The 13,694-nt window shown below is 29.2% G+C and overlaps 1 protein-coding gene across 2 annotated transcripts; it reads right to left on the reverse strand.

The window, feature by feature from the left end:
• Positions 1–4,941: 4,941 nt before the first annotated feature.
• Positions 4,942–10,649, reverse strand: LOC107421579 (receptor protein-tyrosine kinase CEPR2). 2 transcript variants are annotated; one of them, XM_016030842.4, is made up of 4 exons: positions 10,300–10,649; positions 9,681–10,026; positions 6,338–9,029; positions 4,942–5,627 (listed from the first exon to the last, which is right to left on the reverse strand). In XM_016030842.4, the coding sequence occupies exons 3-4, from the start codon at positions 8,895–8,897 to the stop codon at positions 5,257–5,259; spliced, it is 2,931 nt and encodes a 976-aa protein (XP_015886328.3). In that variant the 5' UTR covers positions 8,898–9,029; positions 9,681–10,026; positions 10,300–10,649; the 3' UTR covers positions 4,942–5,256. The 2 variants fall into 2 exon arrangements, with proteins under 2 accessions (XP_015886328.3, XP_015886326.3); XM_016030840.4 differs by having other exon boundaries at positions 9,681–10,029.
• Positions 10,650–13,694: the final 3,045 nt, after the last annotated feature.

The raw sequence follows: 13,694 nt of genomic DNA on the forward strand, positions 1-13,694 counted from the left end.
ATGTAAGATATGGAATTATAGATACAGATATGGACTTGGTTATGGATACAGTTATGACTACATATACATATTAATCAACCCTCTACTATTATCACGTGATGTGGATGTTGAGGGTCATATGAGAATTTGCTCTTCCCCCCATTCGCTCTGAGATGCCTTAGGATACTAAGGATTGTATGTCAGGATTTGGTATTGGGCATGACACATAGATTCTGGTATTTTATAGATTATGGTTATGAAACTATTATTTGCTTATAGGTTATTTCTGAAAAATATAAATTCTTTATTTAGTATAGGAGGTTATAAATGGTATTATGTTTAAAAATATTTTCATGTAAATCATAATATTGTTATATTTTTGGGAGAAACTTATGTGTTTAATGAAAGACATTTTCTAAAAAGTAAAAGTAAGGTTTTGGGAGAAATATTTTAAAGATAAATAATTATTTTCATATTATTATATTGTTCTACTTACTAAATTTATCTCATAACTTTATTATTAAACTATTCTTCTAAGCCTTAGTTGACAGGTTATGTACATTATGTTCAGGCATCTTCGTTTTTTTTATAGTATTCCATTGCTAATGTATTGTTCTTTTTTTTTTTTTTTAACTCTAATAATAGTAAATATTTTTTCTTTCGCTGATTTTGATATATAAATTGCATTAAGCACTTTTAATATTTTATATTTATTCATTTGTACTCTTTAAATTATTCTAGTGGATTAACCTAATATATATGACTCTTATATTTTCTTTTATTGATGATATTTTGAGAATTTTATTAAAAATGTTTATGATGTTTTATTTATACTATTGAGTTATATCCAAATTATGGAAGAGTTTGACTAGATTTTCAATAAGAAATTCGATAGGACTTTCCAAGGTGAGACCACTTTGGGTTTTTGAAAAAATCTCGGGAGTGACCCTGCCAACTACCAAAGAAAGATAAAATATTGTTGTTATTGTGAAATGTAAAATTGTACAAGTGATATGCAAGAAAGACTAATCCGCTAACTCCCTAAACCTAGGGGAATGAATTAAAATATATATATATATATATATATATATATTAAAGAATAATATCTCAATAAATGACATATATAATAACAAAATAATAATTTATTCTTGTAAACATTTTTTCTCAATACCTCACATTTCACTCTTTTGAAAAAATTTCCTTTTAAAACCATTTTCCAAAACTCAACTTCTACCCCTAATCAATATCATAAAAAAAGTACTTCATAAACAATTTAAATATTATAAATCAAATCAATATGATTTAAATACTTGGTATAGAACAATATCAATATAGTCATAATATAATTATTAAAAATGGAGCAAAATTATAAATATATTAGAAAACTTACAATGTATCATGTTGTACATCCAATATTGTCAACTGATGCACAACTTTCTGAAATATCATGGGGCAATACAAAATTTATGGAAAGAACCCAATTTATAACCCTTAATGCACTAAAGTTATCGTGACAAATATAAATCTATGGAAAGAATCCAATTTTTTTTTTTTTTGGGTATTAGTATAATATAAAAAAAAGGATAAAACCCAAAAACATAGAAATTTGAATTTAAGCACTATTTTTAATTTTAATTTGATAAAACAAAATAAATAAGCTTGTTTTGGCTTCTTTCAAGAAAAAAACAAACAAAAAAATGTTGATAGTTAGGACTATGAACTTTTGTCCATATTTTTTAATTCTTTTATACATATTTTTTAATTAAAATAAGTTTCTTGTGATTATGAGTTGCCATTTGGAATTGTTAAATTGTTAATAGATGATTACAATGATATTTCTGGCTAATTTAAATTATTTAATCTAGGTTTTTATTATTATGCTAAGTATAAAATTGAATAGTTGATTTAAATGTTATTATTATTGGCTATTTTATCTATTTTCTTATACTTGGTTAGAGTTTATTATCATAATAATAAATCGAAAGATTAATTCAATTTGGTTGTTGATTTTATACTTTTAAATATTTATTATGGAATCATATATATTATTTCGTTAATACTTTCATATGAAATAATTTTGTAGTACTACATAATAAAATTTTTTGATATTAATTTGGCAAGTTATTATTATTATTTTTATGTGTTGTTATATTTATTGTGTTTGCATTGAACATATTTAAGTTAATGTAGTAGTGTTGTAATTATTTGCAAATTGAGAGATATGATTCACTATATCCCCTTCTAAGTATATGTTGACTTTTCATATAATAAATTTTTTCTATGTTCAAAGATTGTTATTTATTTATTTATTTCTTATCAGATTACAATATTTTATAAACTATGGAAAGGGGTATGACTTGAATCTAGAACCTTAAAAAGGTCAAGCAATGTTTCATTGATTTATTTTATTTGTTTTATGAATTGAATTATTTATTTAATTATGACACATGAGATTAGATTTGATTTTCTTTAAAAAAAAAAAAATTAGCCCCCGGATGTCGAATAATGGCTATGTCAGTGTTTATATATTTTATAAAATTCTTAACAATGACATTATTATTACAACTACATGTTTGGATTAAAAAAAGATAAACATTGTAATATTTTAGATAATATAAATTTTATGTCTTTTTCATACTTGGAAAGTGAAAGAGATTTAAACAAAAAGTGGGTAGACCTGAATTTTGACCTCAGTTTTGGTGACTGCTCTGCTCCTTGTAATTCACGGTCGATAAGTAGACCCCTCAAATATAAGTGTGACTGTGTGAGAGTGTGAACGATTATTCACCAAAAAAATGATAATAAAAATAATAAGAGTGTGCGACCAATTCTCGAAACTAGACAGCGATAGTCTTAAATTTAAAAATAAAAAATATATATATATTTATTTTTAAGATAATGAAAGTTGTCATAAGAAATGCCTAAAATACCGCCATCTTAAACTTCATTTTCATTATCTAGAACTCATTAATTATTAGATATAATTTATTGGATATATTATAGATATCAAAATATTTACTAAATTATAAATTAACATAAGTTAAAGTATTATTGTTTGAGAAATAAATTTAATGAATATTTTGGTAATTCTAACATCATTGATAAGTTATTTTATAGCAAGATTATGTACCTTTTTTTATATGTTTTTGGAGAATAATGCCCCATGTAGTTGCATTTTTCAATTTTTTTAAGTCAATATGATAAATAATATTTTTTTTGACGTATGTATAAATATAATATATATATATATATATTTTTTTTTTTTTTTGGGTCAAAATATAGTTAGTTTGAATTGAGTATAAAAATAAAATAATTGTGATATGCATATAATTTTACTTCTATTTTAATTTTATATTTTTTAAGTATTGGACATATATATATATATATATTTATACATATATATAGGAATTTAAATTTAGCCAAAAAAAAAATAGTTTTACCATAGAATTATCCCATGTGAATAATTTAATTTAATTATTATTATATCAATCTCACAAAATAACGGGGAGTGTTATTGGTCTTTTTATTTTTAATGAAATTATCACAATTTAAGTATTTCCATATTAAAAAAAAATAAAAATCAATAAACTGTACAAAAAATAAATAAATAAATACGCCTAAAATATAATTATTTGACCAAAATATCAGTACTAGTATATAAAATCCTTTTCATAAGTAAATAAATAGAATATGAAGATATTTACTAAAAAATGTTAGATAAAAGTTAATTCATTAATTCCATCATAATCCAATCCAACTACCAAGTACACTTTTCTAGTAACCATATTTGGAAAACCTTTCAAATTAATTATTCTCCAATTATTATAGGGAATATAACATATCAGCTATTTTTTCTTTTTTTTTTTTATCAGGATATTAGCTGTTTAGTGAACTTAATACATATATAATAACACAAAACCACTTTCCAGCCAAAAAAAAATAATAATAAATAAGTAAATAAAAATTAAGGTAATAATAATAACATAAGCACGCTGAATTATTGAAAACTACATGGCAAGTCAAATATAATTTTCTTCAAACTTAAACGTTTTAATTACTTTTCAGGACAAGAACGTTTAATTATTTACTATTCCACATTAATAATATTATATCTTTTCAATATTTGTGATGATTACAAATGCCACGTATTCTTATAAATTACATAAATCTACAACAATTATATAAAATGTCAAAAATATATATTTATATATATATATATATATATTTTTTTTTTTTTTTGGGGGTGAATGACGGTAACAAAAATATATTTAGAGAAACATGGAATTGCAATGAGCAAACGTCTTGGAACAGTGAAGATTTGGTCAAACATCCACCAAAAAGTCCACCAAATGGACTTGAATTTAACTTCGCACTGTACCAATTAGCATCAAATGGAAGACGGATTCTCTTCTATAAATGTTTCGACCTCTTCAAACATCCCATTAAATTTTCATAAATTATTATATGGTCACTATTGCAACTGACATGTTCTTCATTTTTTTTTTTTTTTTATCATTATAATTAATTCTTTATTTTTTATTCTGATATTTCAAATCTACAGCTTTCAAACTGTGGATACAAATATTTTATCAATACTGAACCAACATCACTTAGCAAATACGACTCATATATTCATCTCTACCTTGAATTACATTTCCATATTTTTTTTTTTTTAGTTTAAAAAATTAAAATAAAAAAATAAATGCAACCAATTAAGTCTCATTTATAAACATGGTTAGTTTTTAATTTCCCTTTTATATATATATATATATATATATATTTTTTTTTTTTTCCTATATAATTGTATGTAATTTGTTTATTTCGAATGTCAACACAAATAAGAAGAAAATATAAGTTTTGTACAAATATTATGTTTTCATGAAAAGAATGCAAGAAAATTATAATTCCCTTATATTTTCTTTTCCTTTGTTGCATACCAGTATCGGAACATAGGGTAATCTGTGATAGCAAAAACTGTTCCTCTATTAAAAAAGAACAAAAGCTTATACACAATAGCAGCAGTAGTAATGAGATTACAACATCAACTTTTGCTACAACTTTAACTTCCATAAGACCAGATGCCATATTTAGAGCTTCTGATTTGGAACTAATTACACCACCTTCGATTCAACAAAATACGCATGGTAGGATTCTAAAATTGCATGAAACTCTTAAACCCCAAAAGGGAATTTTTGTTTTTTTTGTTTTTTTGTTTTTTGGGTAGGGGTAAAAACTTCAACCTCAAAAAGTTTAGCAGCTGATAAAAGAGGAGAATGACTAGACAAGAACCTTGCTGTTTCTTTCTGAATTGTCATCTGGCGACCGGAGAGAGCAAGGATCAGCATCAATAAGCATTTTCACCACCTCTCTCATTGTAGGGCGCAGATTTGGAAGCTTTGTTGTACATAGAATAGCAGTCTTCAACACCTTAATCATGTCATCTCGGATTGACTCAGATGCCACTTTGTCATCGAGAACCTTGAGGACATTTTCGCGATCATGGAGATGTGTTGAAACCCAATAAACTATGTCTTTTCCTTCACCATACTCCTCTTCAATCGGTTTTCTACCAGTAACTAGTTCTAGCAGCACCACGCCAAAACTATACACATCATACTTTTCAGTGACTTTGAGAGTATATGCTAGTTCTGGAATCGAAGAGAAATGTTAGAAATTAGGAAGAACTTAAGACATGTTCAATAAACATTTTGGAAGCTCTGAAATGGACCATGGTCCATGGACTTACTTGCATAAATTTATTAGTAAGAAATGAAACTTGAACATGGGTATGAACCAGAATTAATTATTTCCACAGTTTGAATAACTGGTTCTAATATAAAAGATGAATTTTCCGTAAGGACAGGACACAAGAATTGAGCACGGTTGCAATCAGTGTTAATTATATCATTCTCAGACAAAGAAACACAAACAGGGAAATCCATGGATTTCTCAAGCCCATTAACCAGTCTATGTCCAAGTTTCATTAAGTATGTTAGGATATGTTAGAAACTATAGATGCTAACAAGATCATAAAGATATATTATTCTAAGCAGATGTTTTATAAAGTAGTGAAAAATATAAGACGAATTGATGGACCAAATGAATCCATATGAATGTCATTTCATATATACTCTGTTTCTAAATATGTGATGCATATGATAAAGAAACTAGGGACAACTACTAATTGTGTGTGAATGCAGAATCCATAAAAAACTTGTATCTTAATACATGACATGGTAAGATAAAGAGAGATAAATATAAAAAATAAATTTGCTACATGAAACCTATGAGCATATTAATATACCAGAGTTGAGAAAAATGTCAATAAGAGCAACTATGCCAACCATTTGAATCTTACCAGGAGCAATATAACCATGAGTGCCAGCAAAAGAACTATAATCAGAACCCTTTTGAGATTTTTCTGCAATCTTTGCAAAACCAAAATCAGCAACTTTAGGCTCATAGTCCTGATCGAGTAGGATATTGGTTGACTTTATATCTCTGTGAATAATCGGTGGTGAACAATCATGGTGTAAATAAGCAATTCCCCTTGCTGATCCCAAAGCAATCCTAAACCTTTGATACCAGTCCAATTCTGGTTGCCCACCTTTGATCTCTCTATGAAGTGCTTGAAACAGATTACCATTTACCATGTACTCCAAGACCAAGAAACTTGATCCTCCTTTTGTCAAAGAGGCATAAAGCTTCAATATATTTCTATGCCTGATCTTCCCCAAAATATCCATTTCTGCTGCCAGAACTTTCACACCATCTCCTTTCCACAATTGCTTCACAGCCACCGTACTGCCATTTTTCTTCAAACTTAAGCGAAAAACTTTCCCGGTACTGCCACTTCCAATCAAATTGTCCTCATCCAAATCACATATTTCTTCTACATCAAATTCCAATTGGTGGAAAGATGAAAGTTTCCATTTTGATTCTGTTTCCATTCCCTCTCCCAAGTTGTTTTCTATGTCACCAACACCAATCTTAAAGTTCTTATAGCTTACAATCAGGAACCCTGCTAAAACAGCAATCAAGGAAGCTATTATGCAGAACAAAACCATTTTATCTTGCAGGAAACTTTTCTTACTGGGCTTGGTAGAACAAATACTCATATCCAAATTTGCACCAGTCCTGGATTTCTGGTCAACACAGAGCTCCTTATTTCCCTTGAAGGCTTTGTATCCACCCATGGTCAATAGATCAAATGGGACCCTTCCAGATAAATCATTTTCAGACAAATCTATGGAACTTAGTTTCAATTTCTCCAAATTTAGTGGAATTAAACCTGTAAGTTTATTTTCCGAAAGATTCAGAGAATTCAATGTGCTCATTAGTGAAAATGTATAGGGGATATTACCAGACAAAGAATTACGAGCAAGATTCAACTCCACCATCCTCACACAGTTACCAAGTTCAGCTGGTACCGGTCCCGTTAATGAATTCTCTTCCAAATGTAATGATGAAAGCTGCATAAGATTACTGATTTCTGAAGGTATTTCACCAGAGAAGTTATTGTTATTCAGATAGAGCCTCTCTAAGTTGATCAGCTTGCCAAGCTCCGATGGAAGATTGCCTGAGAAGCGATTGTTATATAATACCAATTGACTCAAGCTGGTAGAAAAACCTATCGTGGGAGATATCCCTCCACTGAAGTCATTATAACCAAAATCAATCATTGTTGCATATGGTAGTTCCCAAACGCCATCAGCAATCTCCCCAGATAAATGATTTTTACTTATTCTTAACCTCTCTAGAGATTTACAATTTGCATATGAATCCGGAAACTCCCCAGAAAAGTTGTTTTGCAAAGCAAGCAAAAACTTTAACTTCCTGTTCTCACACAAAAACCTTGGGAAATTGCCAGAAAACTGATTCTCGGATATGTCAATGCTGTCCAATGGTGAGAATCTGCCAAAATTTGCTGGAAAGTCACCAGTGAAACTGTTCCCATATATTGAGAAAGCAAAAAGATGTTGCATATCCCCAAAACCAGGAGGGAATTCTCCAGAGAAGTTGTTTTCATATAACTGGAAAACTGTCAAATGTTTCAGATTTCCAATTTCTGGAGGCAATATCCCATGAAAATTGTTTGTAGAGATATCAAACTCCCGCAGAAGGGTAAGATTGGCAAGCTCGGGTGGGATTTCTCCAGTCAAATTGTTGGCAAAGAGTTCAATCTTGAAAAGCTTCCTCATTTTCGAAATCGACTTCGAGAGCTTCCCAGAGATTTTGTTTCTTGAAATGTCCAATGTGCCCAGCTCCTTGAGTTCGAAAATAGACTCTGGAATCTCTCCGATGAAATGGGAATTTGACAGAAAAAGCCAAGACAAGTTCTTCAAATTTGCAAGATTCTCAGGAATAACACCTTCATCAAATTCATTTAGCCCAAGTCCCAGATCAACAAGCCCTGTCAGATTTCCTATCCAAGTGGGAAAACTTCCAGAGAAGTAATTCGTAGACAGATCAAGAATCCGCAAGGCTTTAAGGGTGGAAAGATCCGGTATCCTTCCAAACATTACATTAATTGAGAGATTCAATTCTCTAAGATTGCTACAATTGGTAAGCTGGGGAGGAATCTTTCCTGAAATATGGTTTGAAGCTAATGAGAGCTTGGTCAAGCTCTCGAGGGCAGCAATGGAGGTCGAAATCTCACCTGAGAGAGACTTATTTGCAAGAGAGATTTCAGTAACTTTCCCGGAAACCAGATCACAAGTAACACCAGAAAAACCACATGGGGAATCAGAATCTTTCCAGGAATCAAGAAAGTTCAAAGGGTCTTTGAGCTCTCTTTTGAATTGAAGCAAGGCTTCTGTTTCAACACTTAGAGCCATGCAGGGCGGGAAGAGCAAGGAATTTAAGAATACAAACGCTTGTAGGAAATGGAGGGAAAGGAAGGGGACTTTGGAGGCCATTGGTCAAAAAGATCAGGGACAAAATGGGTAAATCAAACAGGAAGGAAGAATCTTGAGGATATCTAGCCTAGTGGTAGTGGATGAACAACGCCATTATATGTCGATTGGATACCAATACCATCCTGCAAACAGCTGAGCAGAAAACATTCACAAATCACTATCTTTCTTTATTACAACACCAATATTTTATAATAAGCTTTCCAATAAACTATTCAATTTAAATTAAGCTTGCCTAAGAGAGAGAAAGAAAGAGAAATTAGGTGATGTTGTGATCATGTTCAAGGAAGGTCACTTTTGTTTGTAGCTGTGGATTTATCATCATTAAAATATTATTTAGTACTGTGATTGTTCTCAAGAAAATTAGAAAAGAAAGAACACGCTTTGAAGTCACTCATAATCATCTGTTTTTGCATCTGGGGTTTTTATTTTTCCTCACTAATTAAGCAAAGAAACTCACCACACTGAATCTGGTAATTAAATAATGAAAAGGAATATTTGAAAATGGTAAAATATGATATTTTTTCAATCATGGGCTAATGAGAAGCAAAACCCATATTCTCATTTTAATTAAAAGTGACTTTTTGAAGCTGGAATGTCTTCAAACATTCCAAATTATCCAAACCCAGATTTCAAAAATTCCTTCCATTCTTTAATCATTTTACTAGTAAAGCAATTGGAAAGCCCAAGAGAAGCAAAAAAAAAAAAAAAAAAATTCCCAGAAAAGGAAAAAAAAGATAAATATGAACATGAAAGAAAATTTCTAGAAGTGTTTGAATACAGTACCTGCACACTGAAGAGTGTTACCCTGGAAATGAATAGCTGAGTTTGATAAAATCTGCCATTGCTAACTCAAAGTGGACAAATTCCAATCTTCGAAACCAAAGCCAAAAAAGAAAGAAAGAGGCAAATTCCGAGAATATGAATAAAGGAATTGACACTAGAAGAATAGCGGCTTAGAAAGAAGCTTTAGAGACCATTATGAAAATTCTTGGAAAAGAAAAGCTGAAAGAAAAAGCGTTGGACTTCCCCTTAGAAAAAAGAGCAAGAAACAGCAATTGCAGTATATATTTTCCCGAGAAAAAAGCTTCTTTTTTTTCTTTGTTATAGCTGGCTCATTGAAGAACCTCCTCTGCTGCAGATAAAATGTTACAACTAAGCATTTATATCAGACACACAGTAACTCACAAATCCACAAGCACATGTTCCACGAAGTTCAAAGAAAAACCAAATCCCAGAAAGATGAAAAAAGAAAGAAAACCAGGAGAGAATAAAAGAAGGTTTGAAAAATAAAAAAGAATAAAGATTTTGATTCTTTTATGAACTTCTAAGCAATAAAAAGAGAAACCCACATATGCAGAGCAAAAGACAAATATAGTTCGATTAAGTTTTGGAATTTACTCACCTCGAGAAGAGCGAAAAACAGTAAAAGCAAACAAAACAAAACAAAAACATGGTGGCATTATTAGTATGAGCGAGGCTGATATATGCGTTATATGTGAGTCAGAGGAGAGGGATCAAGGAATATGGAGAAAAAACATATATAAGTTCCTGAGATGAGTCAAAAAAGCGTTTTCATAAAACAAAAAATAAAAAATAAAATCAGATAAATCTTTTTGGCTTCAAAAACATATCATTCACTGCTTCTACAAGCAACAAATATGGTACGGTTTTTGGGACCCATCCATTTTCTTGGTTTTAAGGAAATCAGTGTTTTAAAGCTAAGAAATCTTAAAAATGGATTTTATATGATCCAACTTTTGAGGGCTGTTCATTTTAATGTCTGGTTTTATATTATAATATTGTCTTTATATGAGAGAATAATATGAACTGTTTTGTTTTTAAGATTTTGTGGGTGTTTGTTGGTCTGTTGCTAATTTGGATTTGTCAAATTATTTAAGCATCTCAGATGGTATCTTTTTAATTATTTTACAAATTATAGTTGAATTATGGTGAAATCTTTGGATTTTTTAGAGTAATTGTACAAATTTGTAATTATATTGTCCTTATATGTACTTTTTTTTTTTTTTTTTTGGCTTTGCCCTTATATGTACTTGAGTTGTATTCAAAGTTTTTAGCTTTGATTATTATATATATGAGGCCAAAAAAACAAAATTTAAATTTTATATTTTTTAAATTGTTTGGATTGGATCAAAATATAATTTCTATAAGATAAGCTCGACTCTGCATTTATGTAAATATGTGTTTTTTGTATTATATATTTTATTATAATATTTTTATCCATACAAAAAATATAGAGTCTACATGATGCCACATGCCCGTTTGTATATCCATCCTATTGTACCTTTCAATTTCTCCTTTTTTGATTTTGGCTTGATCGGATCTTTCCTTTTTCTTTTTTTTTTTTTCTTTTTTTTTTTTTGGTTAAAAGCTTGATCGGATCTTTTGACTGTTGAAAACAAGAAGCTGAAGTATTGTTTTTTTTATTTTAATTCTCTCTATGTCTTCTTTTTTTTTTTTTTTTTTCCCCTTTATGTGGTCCTATAGTTTGAAAACTAATTAGCCAAAATCTTTCCGTTTATTTGCAATTCTAACATGGAAAATGTAAGGGAAACAAAAATGCTTACATAATTTAGAACAAAATTGAAAAGTTTAGAATGTATAACACAGATGTATTTACATAATATATCATGCATATGTAAATATATTGAGTCATAATCACCAAAAAATATATATATAATGAGTCATATATTATGTTGATTTAATAATTTTACTATCAAAACTTTATTTATTCATCATTGAATTATTTCAATGATGTTAAGTAAAATGTATCTTTTTTTAAAAAAAAAATCTAATAAAGTATCAAATTGATTGATCTGAATATGATTATATGAATAAATTATTTTCTGCAATGGATTATGAGCTCCAAATGTGGCAATAAACAATGTAATATCTTTTTTTTTTTTAATATTAACTTTTTGAAATCCTTTTTAAACACAAAAAGGTTGTTTCATTTGGTTTGATTATATATTGGTATGCCATGCTGATTCTTTCTTTCTACCAAAAGTAATAAATAAAAAAATAAATAGAAAGCAACGGAATTTATAAAAGGATATTTTGTGTGTGTGTGTGTGTGGAGCCACTAAAGAATGCGTGAGTCGCGTAAATATGTGTATATTTTTTGTGTGTATGTTATAAGATTTTGCTTCTTAATTCCAGAAGCACACCAAGGGCAAAGGAAATTAACCCATAAAAAAAAAATGTAAGAATTTCTCTTAAGAAAAACTAGATGATAAATATGAAACGTAGTATTCTTGGTGAATATTATTCGAAAATTGAAAAAAAAAAAAAATTGGAGGCAGTAGTGGCGCAAGTCATTTCTGTAAATGAGTGAGATATGACATGATGCCCCAACAACTAATGCATTTGAAAGGGATTGACAACTGCACGCTCTTTCTCTAATTACCTTCATTTTTTTTTTATATTTATTTTTATATATATTTTTATCATCCATCTACATACATATCTTCTTCTTCTTCTTCCTTTTTTTAAGCAAAAAATAAAAATTAAAAAAAAAAAACATAAATATCTTCTTCTTATGTCTATTACATACTCAAATAATTTAGAATTTAAAACTACGTACTTAATATTTCTCTTTCGATATTTCTCTCTGTTCCCGTCAAGTAATAAAGAAGTCATTAATTCTTTAATCCCAAAACAAAGAAAAAATGCGGATGTATTGAGAAGCTAGCAAGGCATTAGGGAAATCCGTCCATTTACCAACCAATCTTCTACGCTTTTGTTGGCTTCTTGATTATTTGATCATGAGGTGGGTAGTTGTTTTATACGAATCCAATGGATTCCCTTAGGACCACATTTTGACCTACACACACACACACACACACACACACCCACACACACACATGCTTTTAAAATATAATATATATATATATATATATATACAGTTCATCTGAGGACGATCTTCATGCGGATCATAATATTGGTGACGGTTTTTCATAGTATTGGTGACGATTTTCTAAAAAACGGTCGTTAATATTATAAAAAATCGTCACTAATATTGTGCTTATCATGCGGACCGTCTTCACCATAGAATTTCTATCCTTTTCATGTGGACCATCCTCACCATAGAATTTCTATATATATATATATATATATATATATATATATATATATATATTTTCAACAAAATATTTAATATTTGAGATATCATTTATTGAATTTGTTATATTATTTCGTTGAGATAATTCTCATAGAAAATTATGTTCTCTTATTGTTGATTTCTTCGGATTTATTTAATTAGAGTCTCTTATTCCAATTAAAATTTGAAGAGTTGATTTGTAATGATAACTCGTTGGTATAATGTTATAAAATTCATCCCATAAAAAAACTGGCTTATGTTTATATTTTTACGTGTTTGTTATGTACTCTACGTTGTTTCTTCATACACTCACAGAAAAAAGGAAGAGATATTAAAAGAAAAGTAGTCATAATGACAAGCTGTTAGAATCTTAAAGTTTGCTTTATCTTTTTTGAATTTACTCGCCATTACTTAAGAAATAATCTCCAATTAATGCACTTTCTCGACAACCAAGCACAAATTAGTTGTTACCAAAGAAGGTTGGAAAGCGTGTTAAAGAGTAAATGGAGCAGTTAGTGATGTGAATTGGATTGGGTTTTTGGTTCCCATCAAACTAACCAATTAGGCAGCTTTTTTAATTAGCACTGTTAATATTCCTATGCTTTTATAATGATAAATTCCAAATAATAATGGACACTAAATTATGCAATTTCTTTTATTAGGGTAAAAACATTAGTCTT

This window comes from Ziziphus jujuba, chromosome 5, assembly GCF_031755915.1.
Source record: "Ziziphus jujuba cultivar Dongzao chromosome 5, ASM3175591v1".
NCBI lineage: Eukaryota > Viridiplantae > Streptophyta > Magnoliopsida > Rosales > Rhamnaceae > Ziziphus > Ziziphus jujuba.

Excerpts from the sequence above, each read along its gene's own strand:
- LOC107421579 (XM_016030842.4), bottom strand. The coding sequence starts at position 8,897 with ATGGCCTCCAAAGTCCCCTTCCTTTCCCTCCATTTCCTACAAGCGTTT. Across the intron at positions 5,628-6,337 it reads TCATGGTTATATTGCTCCTG|AACTAGCATATACTCTCAAA; the intron begins GTAAGATTCAAA and ends CTTCGATTCCAG.